This window comes from Mchenga conophoros, linkage group LG7 (assembly GCF_057382185.1).
Source record: "Mchenga conophoros isolate Kocher_MC1m ecotype Shallow Benthic linkage group LG7, M_conophoros_male_GT1.1, whole genome shotgun sequence".
Classification (NCBI taxonomy): Eukaryota; Metazoa; Chordata; class Actinopteri; order Cichliformes; family Cichlidae; genus Mchenga; species Mchenga conophoros.
This window is the reverse complement of record NC_140532.1, coordinates 9,742,472-9,760,080: the sequence shown is the minus strand read 5'-3', so window position 1 is coordinate 9,760,080 and position 17,609 is coordinate 9,742,472. Positions and strand designations below refer to the sequence as shown.

Genomic DNA, 17,609 nt, shown 5'->3' with positions numbered 1-17,609 from the left:
CGCTACGTCCGACACCACCAGGTTGCATCTCAAACTGTCCAGGAGCTCAGCGACGCCCCGGTCCACATCTGGGAGGTGTTCCCCCAAGACACCATCTGTTGTCTCATTAGGAGCACTGACATTATCAGGCATGCATACAAGCACATGGGGGCCATACCAACTACTGAGTAAAATTTTTATTTGCTGTGACTAGCCTGGTGCATCATTTTTTCACTTTCAGGGTGGTTTTGAAATCATATGTCTGTAGGTTGATCGTTTTCATTTTCATCCATTTCTGTGGCATCCTTTAATTCCATATCAATATATATGTGATTTTTCCTATGGAAATGTGATGTTTTTAAAGTATTCCTTTATTTTTTTCAGCAGTGTACTAAAGAACAGATCCCTGCTTCCTTCCTTCCTTCCTTCCTTCCTTCCTTCCTAATGTTTGAAAAATAAGAAACACTTTGAAACAAGAAAAACATGCCAACTTGTGTTTTGTTCTACTTTTCTATTCAGAAAGTTCAAAGCAGGGGAATAAAAATCAACAGTACTTTTCGCCTCTTGGAGCAGCAGCACACCTTTTGTTCCACTTTGATCCCCGTCTCTGTCAAACCCCCTCAAACCTCTGCTTTCTAGGTGTCTGATTACCTCAGAAGAAGCAGCCAAGACTAAAGTCTGGTTGCTATGGTAACGGATGTGGATTTGAATACCCTTGATGTGTGGTGAAAGTGTACCTGTATGTGTACTTGTTTTGCATGCGTCTCAGTGAACGAGCAGCAGGCAGAGGACCAGAGGACTGGCTGTGTGTGTAACAGCAGGTTTGCGTGGACACTTTGAGTTCAGACTTCACATGGCTCAGGCTGAGGTGGAGTTTAAGCTCTCTTTCCCAACCGAACACACGCCGATAATAAACGATTCACGCAACTCAGAGACAACACCTTCACTTTATAATCAGTCACAGGGGAAAGTGTTGTTTTCAAACACAAGCCCAGAGGATGCAGCTTTGTGAGAGTCCACATGCTGTGTGAGCGAGCTTTTATCTCCTGCTGACTTTCTTACCCACCTAATAAATAAGGATTGTCTTTGGTTTGTGTTGCTCTGTGGTTTGAAGCGTGTTTTTTGAAGCGTGTCGGCGTGTTTTTAATCTGTTGTAGATTAGCTTCCTAATCTCTACTACCTAGACTTTGGAATAGTCTCCTGCTGTTAAAAAGCAGTTATTATTTAACAGCTTTCTGTTAAGATTTTTATTGTTAGTAACTGATTTTGATTAATCGTATTATTTTGATTGTGCTTTGTGACTTGTCTTGTGTCTGCAAAAGGCGCTTTACAAATAAACTTCACTTGCTTTTTCTCAGTTTAAAGATTTGATAGGTTTTCTATGGCCTACTGTGAATAAGATACAGGTTAATTTACATTTGCGGATCACTGAGTTCTTTTTTTATTCATATTTTATACACTGTCTCACTTTCTTTTGTGTGATTGGGTTTGTATAGCACTTGTAGTTATATAGTAAACTGAGGCTTTTTTATACTATTAACTTTTTACCATAATAGTTTTCCCACGTTGATTAAAAAAGCTAAAATTACATTAATTCAGCTTGAATGTTATTAAATAAGCAATATCAATCCAACGATTAAATACATATTTAAAACGTATACTCTTATATGTTATTACTTGTAACAAGTAGAAGTACTTTGAACTCTTGATAGTACTTATCTTTTTACTTAAAGAAATTTCCCTGTAGCTTCTAAAGGAAAGTCTGAGGAATATCCTCCACTATCAGATCAAAAGTATTCATAAATGGTATAACAACTTAATATATTCAGATTTGTCTGCTTCTTTGATTGGTTGTAAACATGCATTGAATGTGAAAAACAAGTAGGAAGGTTTTGATACAACTGATCAACTGAAGGGAGAACTGGCAAATGTCCCACTTCTTGTGACAAGCTTCTGATTTAAAGCAAGCACATTCACCTATAAGATACAGTACAAATCCTCCAGTGGATGTGGTGAGTCGTTTTTGTCTTAAAAGCTAACACATCAAAGGAAAATCTCTATCCCACCTACACTTGGCTTCCATTTCCATCTCTCTCTGGCTCTATAGCCAGCTTTTTGGGGCTTTAGGTGATGAGTGTCCTTGGTGAAAAATGAGAAGGCTAGAGCCAATGTGTCCATGCTCTCTGCTCTGAATAGGAATTCACAGCAATGCACCGACAGACTTATGCTCAGTGGGCTTTTTGGCACGGTCCCCCCGCCGTGTGTGTGTGTGTGTGTGTGTGTGTGTGTGTGTGTGTGTGTGTGTGTGTGTGTGTGTGTGTGTGTGTGTGTGTGTGACTGTCTGTCTGGGAGAGTGAGTGCGGCAGCCAGTATCAGCTAATTAAAATTTGAAAAATGGGAAATCCCAATTTAATTCATCCCCATGCCAAACGGGCGACTGGAGGTTTATCATATCACCAATACTCATAACTGATGAGGCACATGCGCAATCAGCTTTCCCCTACAGTCTAGCGCCAACTGAGCTCAATCTTTAAACCGCGAGCAGCTGCAGACTGATCATCCGTTTGTTTGAGGCTGAGTCTCATACACCGAGCTGGGCAGGAAAACTGTGCAAACTTCTGATTCTGATGACGAATCAGAAGTTAATCTGCTCTTTTTCGCACCTGAGTCGCTCTCAGTTTGACCAACACGACAAGGATGAAAGTTCGGATTTTCTAAATCAGTAGTTTTAACGTGCGGTAATCCGTACTACTGACATAAACAGGGGATGTGAGGGACAAGTTTGAAAACAGAAAAACTCATAAAAAGGAGCTCAGCGGCGAGGATGTACGCAGGTAAGAGAAATCATCCATATTTTCGCACTTTAGAGCAGATCGCGTATTTATTTACTTAAATGTCTGAGGGGGAAAGAGAGAGTTGTTAGAAACGCGGGTGTCTCAAATCTGGTTTTTAGGGGTTTTTTCTTGGCTGTTTTCTGACATGTTTGTGTAGTTACTTTGTGCAAAGAAATCGTTTTTTTTTCTTTGTTTTGAAAGTTTCTCTTGTGCATCGATTCGTGGTGCTGAAGTAACAGCTCCCCACACTTGCTCGGTGCAGTTACTCCAAAAAAGTAAGAAAAATAAGCAACACGGATTTTTCTTTAAAAAAAAGTAGGAAATCCGTTTTTCCCCTTTTGCGTCAGCGTGTGGTGGCTCAGTGCCTGGGCGAGTGGAGGATTTGGGCTGCTGTTGCTGCCTCTGTTCCTCTTCTGCACCCACTTAATATGTTCTCAGAAGAAGGGCTGCAAGTAAATTTTACATGCAGCATGGCAGTGAGCCACACATCTTATTTACCTTATTGTACAACAATAATGAATTGAAAACAGAGTCCGAAGTTATAAATCTGCCTGTTTCCCAGGTCACAAGCTGTGACAGACAGAACATGCAGCACGAACGTCCACAGCCTATATCATAACTGTCATTTTTGTTTTGCTTTTTGTCCCTGGATGTGCAGCAACATGCCAACATGCCACTTTGGTGAAAACTCAAAGCAAGTTCTAAGCAGACTGGTGCCCCTGGGCAAGATGATTTATTTGGGTCACATTTTATGTAATAGGTACAAATGTGGTGCAAGATATGATTTCATGAAACTTTTTTTTTCTTTTTTTAATGCATATTTACCATTAGGTGTCCTTGAACAGCTTCTTGGCAGACAGCAGTCCTCTCACCCAGCATAAATCTTGACGAAAAAAAAGAGGATGCAAAGATAAGAGTAAGAGTTAAGGAAGCAGATGGTAGAAGCAGCTTGTTCTCTCACTCCCAAGCTTTGAACCCCACACCCTTGCCTTTAATATACATTCAAGGATTCTGCTGAGTGTACTGAAACATAAAGCACAGACAAAGAAATCCTGCTAAGCTCTCGTTTCCTTTATTCCTTGATTGTACCTCTCCTTACTATGATTTCACACACTGTTGACTTCTGTACAGTCTGGATATTTCTCCTATTCATTGAGGGGGGATTTGCACTGGTGCAAAAGATTAAAGGTAAGATTGCAATCTTTATTCTGCTCCTTTGACAAATGGACTCCTTTATACATTTCCATATTCTTCTTTAATTTGCGATGTATTTATTTATTTATTACACAATTGTGTCCATAACTGCATTTTAGATGTCAGCAGCTTTTACCCGGATAATTTTTTGTAGGTTTGAATGCCTTGTGTTGCTTGGTTTTCATAATGTGCAGATTCAGGTGCAGGGTCGAAAGCAGTTAACCCTTCTCTACGAGCGCGTCACTGTGGAAACTGGGTACGAACCACTGATGGCGGCACTTTCAGTTCCCCAAACTACCCAAATACGTACCCTCCAAACAAGGAGTGCCTCTATGTGCTGGAAGGTAACTGATGAGAAGCACACAGCCCAAGCTGAAAAACAGTTCAGATATTGGGACATATTCTTGTATTGGCTCGGATTGGCTCTGCGGGAATCCGATGCCATCGACACATATAAAACCTATTATGTACAATGCCTCATTTTCCTCTTTTGTCATTAAAGACAAAACTGTGTTATTTTAATGTATCGTTCATTAACTTCTCAACCAGTAATGATATATAAAGAACATACGAGACAGAGTAGCATCTGAAAGGAGCAAACGTGTCTTTCTTGTTGCCGTTTTTATAGCGTTTTGTATTCCTGAATCGGCTCTGACAGTAAAAGAGTGCCAATTGTTCCCCAGCCCTGCCTCGCCAGAGAATAGAGCTGATGTTTGACGAAGTCTTCCACATCGAGGCGTCGTTCGAATGTCGCTTCGACCACATCGAAGTGCGGGACGGTCCCTTTAGTTTCTCCCCGCTCATCAATCGCTTCTGCGGATCAGCCAGTCCTGGACTCATCCTGTCGAGCGGACGCTTCATGTGGATCCGCTTCTTCAGTGATGAAGAGCTGGAGGGGACTGGCTTCCAGGTCCAGTACAGCTTTGCTGCAGGTGACTAAAATGCAGAGTGGATGTACCATTTTCACACTGCTCAAAAACAAATAGCCTTTCCGGACCAGTGATTCTGTGCTCTTCTTATTTCTCACCCCGAAGATCCTGAATTTCATCTGCATGTGGGAGGACTTTTAAACCCCATCCCAGGTAGTGCAACAGCATGTATAAGAAAACCCATGCAGCTCCAGGTGTACATCTTTAGACTGCCATGTGAAATAAAGTTGTTACTTTCCATCTGATCACATGTCCTCCTTTTTGCTTCCACTTTGTTTCTTGCCAACTGTCGTCTCTGGGTCAGATTGTCAGTTTGAGCTGTCTGGAGCTGACGGTGTAATCCGTTCAAGTCAGGTGGACGAAGAGTCCAAAGTGAAGCCAGACCAGGCAGTGGATTGCATCTGGACTATACGTGCCCCAACAAAGAACAGGGTAAGATATTGAAATGACATCGTTAAATTTGCATTTATACATCCAGTTCTCCATTTCTGCGTTTTCAACTGAGTGATAACTGAAAGTTTTAAAAAGGAAAAGCAGAAAGGAAAGGAAAATAAAGGAAAGGAGAAATATTTCTTCTCAACAAAATGAATTTAAGGAGAGGGGATATAATTCATTGGGAACAAAATGACAAACAGTACAGTGGAATGAAAGATGAGTCTGCAGCCTGCAGCTTATTTTGCTTTCTGCTTTCACCCTTCACCCTCTCCATATCTGCTGTGATGTATTTTTCTATATTCTTTACTTTATTTGAAAAACAAAGCATCCCAAGCATCTTTTTTTTTTATATCAAGCAACTACTAATCTGCAGCTTATGCATATAAATAATAAACATGTGCATCGATAATCTGACAGTCAGCTTAAGTACATCTGCAGTAAAGCTGAGTCAAAATGATTTATATCAGTGATGATTCAACTGTCTTCTGTTGGCAAACAGAAACTAGCTGAATTACAAACCCATGTTGTAAAAAGCTGTGAAATGTAAATAGGAAGGGAATGCAATGCTTTGCAAATCTCATGCTGTATGTTATTTACAAGAGAACATGTTAAATGGTAAAGAGTTTAAATATTTCACCATCTACAGTGCATTTTCAAAAGATTGAGAGAATTTGGAGAAATCTCTGTGCAAGGGACAAAGCTGAAAGCCAGAATTGGATGCTGTCATAGTTTAGCAGATTGAGGATCCAAATGCAGACTCTGACAGGCAGACCTCGATGTAGCAAGAACCAAAAATGCTAAAGTCCATTAAGAAGGCAACTGAAAGTTGGGAACACACAGGGAGAGAAACATTAACATACAGACAGAGACAAAGGGAGTCACTAAGCCTGTCTATACAAGCTGACACACTAAAGGCTAATCATGAGGGTTGGGAAGAGGTAGGAAATGAGAAACAGCTAAAGACAAATTAGAGACAACAGAAGTGAAACTAGAAATAAAACACAAAAAAAGGAAGTCACATACCTACCACAGAGATAAGACCTTAGCACACTCATATTTGACAAAGACATGAAGGTAAAGCCAGGAAAATAAACATGAAACAACTATGCTAAATCGACCCAAACCAGAAAATAAACTGAAAGGCCCAAGATACATAAAGATCAAGTTTAACAGTCAACTAAGAACCATAAAATAATAGTATTCAGTTAATAAGGCTCAAACTCTGGAACATGACAGATGCCCATAATCTTCAGGCTCTCAGATGGCACTGCATCAAAAACAGGTGTGAGTCCGCCACGTAAATAACTGCATGAGCTCCAAAATCACTGTCTGTGAACACAGTTTGGCAAATCAAAATTTCAAACTATTTTTTTGGAAAACTTGGGCGCTGCTTTCTCTGGACTAAGGAGGAGAGGGACCATCTGTCTTGTTATGAGCGCAGACTTAAAAAGCATGAATCTTTGATGGAAGTGAAGTAGTACCTATGGAAGTGGCTGTACAGGTACCATGTATATGATATCTTTTTCAGATAAGGCCTTCTATATTTCAGCAAGACAAAACTAAATGTACTGCACGCATATGTCAACATCATAGCTTTGTAGCAGAATTTCTCGGATGCCAAACCGGCCTGTCTGCAGCAGAGACTTTTCATTAAATCAAAACATTTGAATCATTAAGCAAAAGCTACAACAAAGAATGCCCAGGACTGCTGAGCAGCTAGAATCCTACATCAGGCATGAACAGAACAACATTCCTCTCCTAAAAGTCCAGCAGCTGATCCTGCGCTTCCTAGGACGGCGATCTTTTGGACAAAGATCTCAGATGTTGTTCCTGAGATCTGCTGGAGGCACTCGTCCCGTATGGGGGTACCACTGTTGCCTTCACCCTTCACGTCTTCTTGAGCTCCTCTCTCAGCCCGTGGTACTTCTCGAGCTTCTCGCGTACCTTTTTCCTGATGTTGTTATCACTCGATAGAGCTACATCTATCACTACAGCTGTCACTACTATGTCTGGTTGGTTAGCCATCACCAGTTTGTCTGCCTGCATCTGGAAGTCCCACAGGATCTTAGCTCGGTCATCCTCAACCTCCCTAGGGGGCATATCTCATTTTGACCTCAGGACTTCCAGGCCACTTCCAGGCCCTGTAGACTACAACAGCCACTTGGTGATAGCGTTCCACGTATGTCCTTGCCTGCTAGCTCCAGCATGCAGCTGGGGTCTTGCCTGGTGTGGTAGACCCCAACCTCTATGGAAATGGCAGGAATATTGTTCCCAGTTTAAACAGTTGACTTGTTTTTCATGTTTATGGGATTTACAAATCATTGGATTCCTTTTTTATACAGCATCCCGACTTTTTTGGAATCAGGTTGTGTGTGAAAAATGAAAAGTGTACACTGTTTCCCTCTCCATTACTCATTCCAGATTTACCTGCGATTTTTGGAATACCAGATGGAAAACTCCAATGAATGTAAGAAGAACTTTGTGGCTGTTTATGATGGCAGTAATGCCATTGAGGATCTAAAGGTAATTCTTTGCATAACATCATAAATATTACTCTGTCTCTGCCTGACGCACTAAGTTTGTTGCGCATTACATTGCACTATGCTTTCAGGTCTGAGGTTCTTCTTCTGCTACAGGATTTATCTTTCTTTCTTTGCCATACATGCTCCTTTTTAATGCCATATTTAAATCACAAATATGTAGCAACTGTTCTACAGACCTTGGCCTCATTGAGTCCGCACATCAACATCCATAAAAGAAAGTGGTGTGTGGTTTCTTGCAGGCCAAGTTTTGTAGTACAGTAGCTAATGACATCATGCTGGACACTGGTGTGGGAGTAGTGAGGATGTGGGCTGATGAGACAAGCCGTCTCAGCCGCTTCCGGATGCTGTTCACATCTTTTGCTGACCGTGAGTGTCTCCTTCAGATTATTCTTTCCCCCCTGCCCATCATTTTGCTTTTTCAGCTGCGATGGGAAAGTACATGTATTAAAGATACGGTGCATATTTTGGTGGTTACTTTTAATCACTGCACCTTATATAGTACGTCTTAGCAATAGGAAATAATAATAGTTCTGATAAGCATTTTATAGTTGGATCTCTGATAAGGACATGCCACATTCTTTCTGCTTGTAGCTTTCGATGCTTTGTCAGGTTGTACACATACTTCATATACACTTGTGTTTGTGTTTTAGCACCCTGTATGAGCGGTGCGTTCTTTTGCCACACTAACATGTGCATCAACACTTCTCTGGTGTGCAACGGCATACAAAACTGTGTCTTTCCTTGGGACGAAAGCAACTGCAAAGGTACCTCGATTCTGCTGAAGCCTTTTGGCAGAAATGCTTTCTTTGGTCTGCTGTGATGTGTTATGCTGTGTAATTCTGTCATGCTTTGTGAAATGATGGATGTCATGTCTGCCTTTGTTGTGTCACATTGAGTCTCCTTGAGGATCATTATGAAACACACACACCGGCTGCAGCAACTACAGAACAGTTAATATCGATGTGTTTCCACTTGGCAGGAAAAGCACAATCTCATAGTTTTGACGCGTTTCCAACTGAAAGGCCTTCAAGGCTTTTTGGCTAATAAGTGGATCTTAAGCATTTCTAGTGCTGGGATGGGTGTTTACCAGTGCCTTAGCTTTTAGTAACTGCTTTGAATTGTTCCTGGCATCCAGAGATACGAATTGTGTTGACACAGGAGGGAACAAGTAAATGACTAATGCACTCTCGGTGCCTTTGAAAGCCTCTGATATTTTTAACTCTTTATGTCATCATTTCAATCCTCCAGAGAAAAAGAACAAAGGTCTTTTTCACCAGATCACAAAGACTCACGGGACAATAATCTGTGTGTCTACGGGGGTGGTGCTGTTACTCCTAATTGTCTCCATTCTGGTGCAAGTCAAGCAGCCACGTAAGAAGGTATTTAAGAAAATTTGTTGTCGAATTCTTCTAACATCATCCCACTAAATTTTTCTCATAGAAACTACAAATAAAATAGTGATTCCCTGTCATATTTTAAAGGTGTTGGTTCGTAAGAACAACTTGTTTCCTCGTGCTGACTTCCAGGAGGTGTTTGACCCTCCTCACTATGAACTCTTTAATCTCAGAGACAAGGTCAGTTTTATTGCTTTTACACATTATATTATTGGTACATGTTTATATCGTTTTAAAACTACTAATTTATTAACGTTGTCCTTCACAGGAGATTTCTTCAAGAGACCTTGGGGAGTTGTCAGAGGAGCTCCAGTCCCTACAAGCGCTCAGGAGGTCCTCGTCAGGATCGCGCTGCATACACGAACACCATTGTGGCTCTCTGGCCTCTATCAACTCCATTAAAGGCAGCCTAGGGGCGCAAGGCCTGGGAAGGGGATCCATGGAGCTTCCACCTTTCAGAGTAGACTTCCAAAACTCCTTGCCTCCCCTAAGAGATTTCAACAGCAGTCTGAGGAAGAAGAGCTGGCCCAGTATGAAATCAGGCCGAATGCAGGGCCATCATGGTATGGGAGAGAGAGCTCTGGGGCGGCAGGACAGAGTAATGGAAGAGGAAGAAGAGGAGGAGGACGGAAGGTATGATGTGTATGTGCGGAGAGGCGGAAGCCGAAGAGGCTATGAAATAGCCCAGCAAAGATCCCTGTCCATGGACTTTTGAGGAGAAAACACAAGATCTGCGTTAGGGTAGGTAAACACTGCCTCAACTTTAGGGAGGAGCTTTTCAAATTTACAGGAAAAAGGAAAAAGAAAGAAAACCAATGGCTTGTGCAAGTACACTTTCCTTCTTCTCAGTAAGGCTGGAAAACATAGGCTCTGTTAAGGAGCAACAAGAAGATCCTCAGGCACTGCCAAATCTGCTTATATACTGAAACAGCAAACAGAGAGCTGTTATCAAGTCTCTGACACTGGTGTAAAAGTGAAACTAAAAGAAAAAGCTGTATAGTGTTCTTGTCTTGATGTATTTTGTTGAATACATTTAACTGTAACGCGAATAGATGTTGTGGAAGTATGTTTTGAGTCAGTGTGTAGAAGAAGTGTGATTACATTTTGAGTATTAGTGAAAAAACTACATTGGTTAAAAACAAAAAGGTAATTTCCACACCTCTGACTTAGGAAAAGTCAGCTCCGAGTTAAAGTCGGTTTTAGTTTTACTGAAGGAAAGTCTGGTTGTTCTGCAATCCCCTTTTGGGCATGTTGCACAAGTACACAGGTTGGAAATTTTACAATTATGTCACTCTTCAGTGACACACCTGACCTTATGAAAACCGGAAAACTAGGTTTCTTTTTACAATCTTTAAAAACAAATGGGTTACCAGATCTTAACACAGTGGGGGAGAAGCCAACATAGTCCTGTTAATTAGCAAGGAGGGTATTTAGGAATTAAACCATTTAATAAGAAATGAAACCATGTGAGTACTGACCTCAAAGAAAGTGTTTGAATGGAGAAAGTTAGACATGGTTCGCCTGGTTTCACAGTGGATCTAAAATGCTGTATTCCAATGTTTTCATGTGTTGTGATCTTAAACACAGTGTCTCTGAAATTCCCACAGAACCTCTTACATAACCTTGTAGCTGGCACAAACCTCATTTGGAAAGCCTTGCGGTGTAGTCAGCATACCTCTGCAGTTCATTTGTCATCCTCAAAAAAATTCACTGGACCAATAATTAATGGGGCAACATAGTTTGTCTGCATAGACATAGACAAAAGCCTGACAGTGCATTCTCAGTGCTAGTGTGTGTGCTGGTAACACAGTGTTATACAATTCTCATTTGACCTCTAAGGATAGACTTATAAACTCACGATTAAAGGCTTCCAGTTAAGTTTCTATGCACTGGCTACTTTGTACACAATAAAAGCTATGATCAAACAAGTGATAGATAACGTAAATGGGTCAGTCATGATAATGTACTCTGTTTTATATGCTTCCATAAGTTGACCTTGTTTGTAGGGAATATGCATTATCAGCTCCGGTACACAGTCTTTTTTTTTCTTTTTTTTATCTCAACATCCATGAATAGGCACGATATCTGGAACACCTCAGGTAATAAATGACTCCAGAGAAATAGGTCAAAAGGTACAGGAGATGTAGGATTATTGCTATATAATAACTCTCTGTGTGACAATAGTTAAGCCTGTCTTCAAAGGTGTGTCTCATTCTTTTCTCAGTTTGATCAACGCTGGGAAAATATCTGCACTAAGGAGCTAAAGAAGTTTAAGTTGGGGTTTTTTGTCTGATTTTTTTTAGATTGTTACAAGCCCTGTGTGCTTATAGTCACCACAAATAGTTTGAAAGCCATAATCATTTGTTTGTTGTTGTTTTTTTACTACTTTTAATTCATTTATAAAAACATTTTTACTTTGTCACAGTTGGTTAGGCTGATTCCTTTCAAATTAAAACTGTAATATTCTACAAACACTTTTGCTTATGCTTCATGATATCCATCTATCACCTGCAGGTGAGTGTCTGGGATGGGGAAAAAACAACAATGCTTGACCAGAACTGAACCTCAAGTTTACTTTTAGATTGCAGTACAGTAAGTCAGGTGATAACTTACATTAGAGCAGCAGGTTGGCATGCAGTTTTTCCACCATTCAGAGTATCCAGAGGCAGACAAGAAGGCTTGGGAAATGTTTATAAAAACTGTTTACTGTAACTATGATTGGAAAGAATGACGTCTAATGTTTAGCACAGTTTTTGCCTTGTACTACAGACGATGCTGAGGAGTCAAGAATAAAAAGCACTTCATTGATCAAAATAAATAAATGTGGTAAAACATAATAACATAGAAATTAAACACAAATAGGTCTGTAATTGTAAAATAACATCTTTATAAGTCTTTAATAAAACTATACAAGCAGTTTTTTGGCCTCATTGATAAGAAAACGTGCTGCTGCACTATGACTTAGTACACGTCAGCATCAGCAGCTGTAAATGAAAATATAGCAACAGCTTGTTTAAAGTCTTTGAGTTTCCTTCATCACTTTGTTCGGTGTTTTTTCATCTTCAGTCCACAAAAAAACTCCTTTCAGTCCAAAGTGTGCAGGCAGACCGGGCTCCTAAGGCCAGAATGATGTATTGCAGCACGACATGGTCCATCCATGTGTTTATAGTCCAAAGCATTAAAACGAGGTCCTCAATGACTCCTCAAAAAAGGGCATGTGATTATAGGCCACCAAGGGTGTGCTCTCTCCAAGAACAGCCTCTGTGAAGTTGGGCCTTCTCCAGGCGTACACCATGCTGTTCAGGAAACCTTGTAGAGACACGCTGGCAGCCTGCAGTAAACAAAAGCAATATTTTAGCCTGCAAATCTGCCATCTGAGGACATTTTAACCTACTCACTGAAAAGCTGTAACTAAAACATACCTGTAGCATATAAACACCAAATAAACTGTATTGTTCAACGTTTGTTCTCATCAACAAGGTAGATAGCAGGATGAGGAAAAGCGCTACAAGAAGAAGAAACATCAGTTTAATTTTGTCTTAAAGTTGATATTTACACTAGCTTTGTGCGTGCATTTGTGTACCTGGTGCCCAGCAGATTAGGATGACTGTCACCATATTCCTTGAGGTAGAAATTGCTCTTTTCATTCTTCTTCTTGAACGCCCATCTCCCTCCACTGGAAAAAGCCCCTCCGGATCTCGTCTTTCATACCACTTACCAACCTTATAGTAAATAATCTGAACCAAAACAGGAAAAAAACATTTGTTTCATCAGATTACACTGGTATTTAAACTTGCTTGTTATGTTACAGCAATGTGATTGTTAGTAACTCACAGAGCAAGACACCAGCACCGGTATCACCACAATGAAAAGAAAAGCTCTGATGAAAACGTCATGGATTATTTCCTGTGGGCAAAAGAGAATTATGTATCAAAAATATGCTTATACAAAATGTAACAATGCTAAAGAGCATTATTATTCTGTTAAACAGAGACTATACGCACACACACTACAACAGAGGCCTCGATAAAAGAAAGTGTGTTAAAGGGTTTCATAAGACAGCTGTACACTCACAACATCTGAGCAGGATTCCCTCCAGACGTGCAAGAACAAAATACAACTGTGAAAAAGAGAAAATCAAAAAAGGTGAGAAACACAAGGGAACAGACCCATTTCACTGCTGTGACGTCTTTGAAAGATTTTGAAGGAGGCTGAATCTCTGGGTTGTATGCTCACCTGGTGCAATACGTGCTATCGTTACTGGAGACCCGATTTGGCAAGCTGCTGGTAGCTGGAATCAGCAAAGTAGCTTTCATGAAAGGAGTGAGCACATATGCTAAGTAAAGTGCAAGTGGGATCAACCTGTTATATTGGGCAGAAGATAGAGAAGAAGAATTAAATTGTGCACACATGGGATACCATATGGTGGGTTAGGTAAAAACTAAAGCATTTATTAATTCATTTATTTTTTGAAAAAGTGGTTAAAACTTACCACACAATGGCATACACAGGTATGACTATTTCTGGTCTTCGACATGTATTCTGCAAAACAAGAAAATGTCAGTGAATCTGGCTTCTGGACAAATTATGATCACCAGATGCAGCGAATGCCTCACCAGATCATCATCCGCTGGTCTTTCTCTCCATCCTTGGATTGCATTCTTTGACTTCCAGGCGTAAACGACCACCAGCAGGAATGAAATGAAATAAAATGTCTGGAACAAAACACAAAGAACAACGCAAAATGTGACAGTTTTACCAATAAAGTAGTTTTAGACCAAGCATTAATATTTACTTTAGAGTAAATGTCAGTTAAATATAATTTATGTGAATACTGATGTGCTCTGGTTCTCAGAGAACAACTTTATACTTGAAGATTTCTCAGTTGGTTATGCTGATTCTTAGGACCAGTGTCCGACAAACGTGCAAGAGGACCTTTATCTTTACGAGGACGATCTTTATGAAGCAACGTGAGGACATTTTATTATTTGATTTTACATCTGCTGCTTGTAAAATGAAATGAGATATTTTTTTCTTTTTTTAAACATGCTTCTTTGTATAAGAAGGATATGAAGTATAAATACAGCTATTTATTTAAATGTAAATGTAAGGTACAGTAAACCTCTGCTGACATACCTGCAGACATAAAAATGAGATGCTACATTAGCTGAATTTTAAAATGTAGGGCCATATAAAAATGATTTAATACCATGCTCCTTTAGGATTTGCAGTGGATGTTTGTTATCTTATAGCAGGGGTCCCCAACTCCAGGCCTCGAGGGCCAGTGTCCTGCAGGTTTAGATCTCACCCTGGGTCTACACACCTGAATCAAATGATTAGTTCATTACCAGGCTCTGGACAACTGCAAGACATGTTTAGGAGGTAATTTAGCCATTTGAATCAGCTGTGTTGGCTCACGGATAATCTAAAAACTGCAGGACCCCGGCCCTCGAGGCCTGGAGTTGGGGACCCCTGTCTATATATTATAGCATGTAAACTAAATTTGGAATTTAATGAGTCTGTTGAAGTGCATAAAGACTCTGAACCCCAAAATAAGGTAACCTTAAGTTAGGAACCGGTTCAGTTCATTTTTTTTCTTTCTTTTTCTATATTGAACTCTTAAAAAGGTTAAATATTTTCCATATCTGCATTTTGAAAGAATTCCACAATCTGAGCTAGAGGAATTTGAGAGTTTGGTCCTACAAAACATTCTTTTCTTTTCTTTCCTTTTTCTGTTGCTTTTATGTACAATCAATATCTACTGTCCTTAATGCTTATCAATCTAAATTCTAACGAGAACTCAAAAGACTTTAGTCAACCGAGTTCACAATGGACATTGCCAGTTAGAAATTTATGCTGAGAACAACTGTTATGAAAAGCATGTGGAGCTCCTCCTCTCAGCCTGAGGGATGAATGTGAACATGTTTGCATAACAGGGAACGTGACACAGCAAAACTGCTCACTATGTCATTTTATAGAGGCAATATAAGGAACATGTGTTTTTGATTTACTTTACTGCTTGAACTGCGTGATATGTCCTCAGTGCCTTTAGAAAACGTTATATTATTTGACAATAATCTGATTTTTTACTCTGTAAATGTTGATTGTTATAGCAGGAAGTACCAAAAGGAATGTGAAACCACCTAAACGTTGCCAACCTGTTTAAGATTAAACTACTCCCCCACCAAAACGCAATCCTGTTAATGATTTATTTGCGGTGGTAAAAGCCTGATCAAACAATGAAATAAACTATTGCTCACCAGTGACAGCGGCAGGCCGTATTGGCAGATGACTATACTGTTGTCAAACGGTATTTTGTTCATGACACTCGTGGACATCAAGATCAGAGCAGCTAGGAGGTCGGCGAGAGCAAGCTGCACCAGGAGGTGTACCTGCAAAACAGTACGCATGAAGGCTTGTGCAGTGTTGACAAACTACATAGTTCCTTATGCACAGTAATAATTAATTTCATTAAATAATCCATTAGTAATGCATACACCTAGACTCACCTGCTCTTTTAGATGCTGCCATCTTGCTATGGAAACCACCAGGACGGAGAAACTCCCAATCACACTGACGTTAATAAGAAATATGTAAACTATTAAATGACCGCAGGTCATTTGAAGGAAAAGTTTAAAAGAAATGAACAACTAACATTGTGCCAAACCACAGTTCACCCGAATACTGCTCAGGTTACATTAACTTTTCGTACCCTTTATTCAGGTAATACCACTATTATTCAAGCATTCTGTGGCAAGCAGAAGTCTTACAATGAAAATGTTACTTAGCTAAGAAGTATTGTAACAATGTACTCACTATTAGTATTAGTATTAGTATTAAAAGACGTCAACAGCCCTGAAAAGTGACACTGTTGCATTAATGCATATAATTATTATTAGTACTCATGCAAGATCAGGATTTTCTTGCTGTATTAACTTAAAGTATAGCTAATCTTAACTACTCTGGGTAAATATAGGTAATGCTTAGATTTTTAAATTTATTAAAACTTGTTAAAATTATGAAAAGGAAAAGCAGCAGCTGTCACAATTGTAATGCCAACATCTTTTGTTGTTGTTTGTTTTTTATATGAAAGATAACTCAAAATATCAGCAAAATGATTCCCATTAAATTTTCTGCAGCAAATGGGTGAACTTATGATTTTATAAAGTAACTAAAGCTGATAAATGCAGATAAATAAAAAAGTTCAATATTTGCCTTTTGAGAGGTGGAGTAGAAATAGAAAGTGGCAAGAAAAGACTAAAGTACGATATCTCAGTTTAGCGATAGTGATAGACCAAAATTGCTTACATCCAGGTTAACATCACAAAGCATGATGGCTTTTTTTTGGGGGGGGTTAAACAGACATGTTGCCACATGTCTTAGACATATGGCACCATGTCAACAACAACAATTACAAACTATGTAATTCATTAAAAAAGTTCCTCTCTCCCTTATTCTTGCTTTGCTTTTGTCAAGAAACAAAAAGAAACACAAAAACTCTTCAACAAAGGGTTAGGAGTATCATTGATCTTTAAGGAAGTGTTTAAATTACAGGTATCATCTACACTAAATAACCTAAAACGCAAACATATCAGACAGTGACGATGGATTATGTAAGATAACTGAGAGAATTCAAAGAGAAAGTCCCTGAAATCTCTGCATGGTGCCCTGCTGGTCTCAGTTGATTTTTAAAAAAAATTAGAAACTGTCATAAAGGTAATAACATGCAAAATAAAGTTTCTTGTGTTTGCTATGATCATATTTATGATGATAATAATATGAGGAAGTGCATAGGAGTACCTGGGAGTGAGTAAAACTATGTACACTGTAGAGAGGACATCGATCTGAAAGCAAAATTTGGAAATGCCTGAGTCATTTCAAGGATAAAAGATTTTATTATACAGTTTTTTTTTTTCAAAAAAAAAAAAATTGATTAAAGCCCATTAAAAACAATGAATGTAGTGCCTACCTGAGCTCCACTCAGCAAAGTATTTAGCTCCATCCTGAGAAGTAAAAAGTCACATTCGGCATGTGCACAGCTCCATAACCTGCTCTCATTACAGGCCAATGAAAATGTGACTTCTTTGTGTATAGAGTGCATCTATAAAAAGGTGCACCTTGTCACATGTTGTGACTCCGCCTGCTTGACTCAGTGCGTGTGTGTGTTTGTGACAATACTTGGTAATCCCCAGGTAGAGTGGAATTAGTTTGCGCCTTACTTGATGCCTTCCAAGATAATGACCCATTTAGAAGATATAGTAAGACAATGAAACTGGAGTTTCTCTGCACTGTTTGAGGTTT

The 17,609-nt window shown here is 39.6% G+C and overlaps 2 protein-coding genes across 6 annotated transcripts; one reads left to right on the top strand and one right to left on the bottom strand.

The window, feature by feature from the left end:
* Positions 1–2,400: 2,400 nt before the first annotated feature.
* neto2b (neuropilin (NRP) and tolloid (TLL)-like 2b) lies at positions 2,401–11,780 on the top strand. 5 transcript variants are annotated; one of them, XM_085281946.1, is made up of 12 exons: positions 2,401–2,813; positions 3,945–4,001; positions 4,202–4,351; positions 4,691–4,939; positions 5,042–5,089; positions 5,241–5,368; positions 7,793–7,894; positions 8,154–8,280; positions 8,565–8,678; positions 9,163–9,293; positions 9,396–9,488; positions 9,577–11,780. In XM_085281946.1, exons 1-12 carry the CDS (start codon positions 2,804–2,806, stop codon positions 10,021–10,023), a joined length of 1,656 nt encoding a protein of 551 aa, XP_085138072.1. In that variant the 5' UTR covers positions 2,401–2,803; the 3' UTR covers positions 10,024–11,780. The 5 variants fall into 5 exon arrangements, with proteins under 5 accessions (XP_085138072.1, XP_085138071.1, XP_085138070.1 ...); XM_085281945.1 differs by having other exon boundaries at positions 2,402–2,813; positions 3,645–4,001; XM_085281948.1 differs by adding an exon at positions 3,645–3,729 and having other exon boundaries at positions 2,408–2,813; positions 3,945–4,351.
* LOC146569571 (uncharacterized) lies at positions 11,764–17,401 on the bottom strand. The gene is made up of 12 exons (XM_085281949.1): positions 17,278–17,401; positions 17,109–17,152; positions 15,818–15,881; positions 15,569–15,700; positions 13,925–14,023; positions 13,801–13,850; positions 13,545–13,670; positions 13,383–13,428; positions 13,143–13,214; positions 12,892–13,045; positions 12,731–12,813; positions 11,764–12,639 (listed from the first exon to the last, which is right to left on the bottom strand). The coding sequence occupies exons 1-12, from the start codon at positions 17,308–17,310 to the stop codon at positions 12,487–12,489; spliced, it is 1,056 nt and encodes a 351-aa protein (XP_085138075.1). The 5' UTR covers positions 17,311–17,401; the 3' UTR covers positions 11,764–12,486.
* Positions 17,402–17,609: the final 208 nt, after the last annotated feature.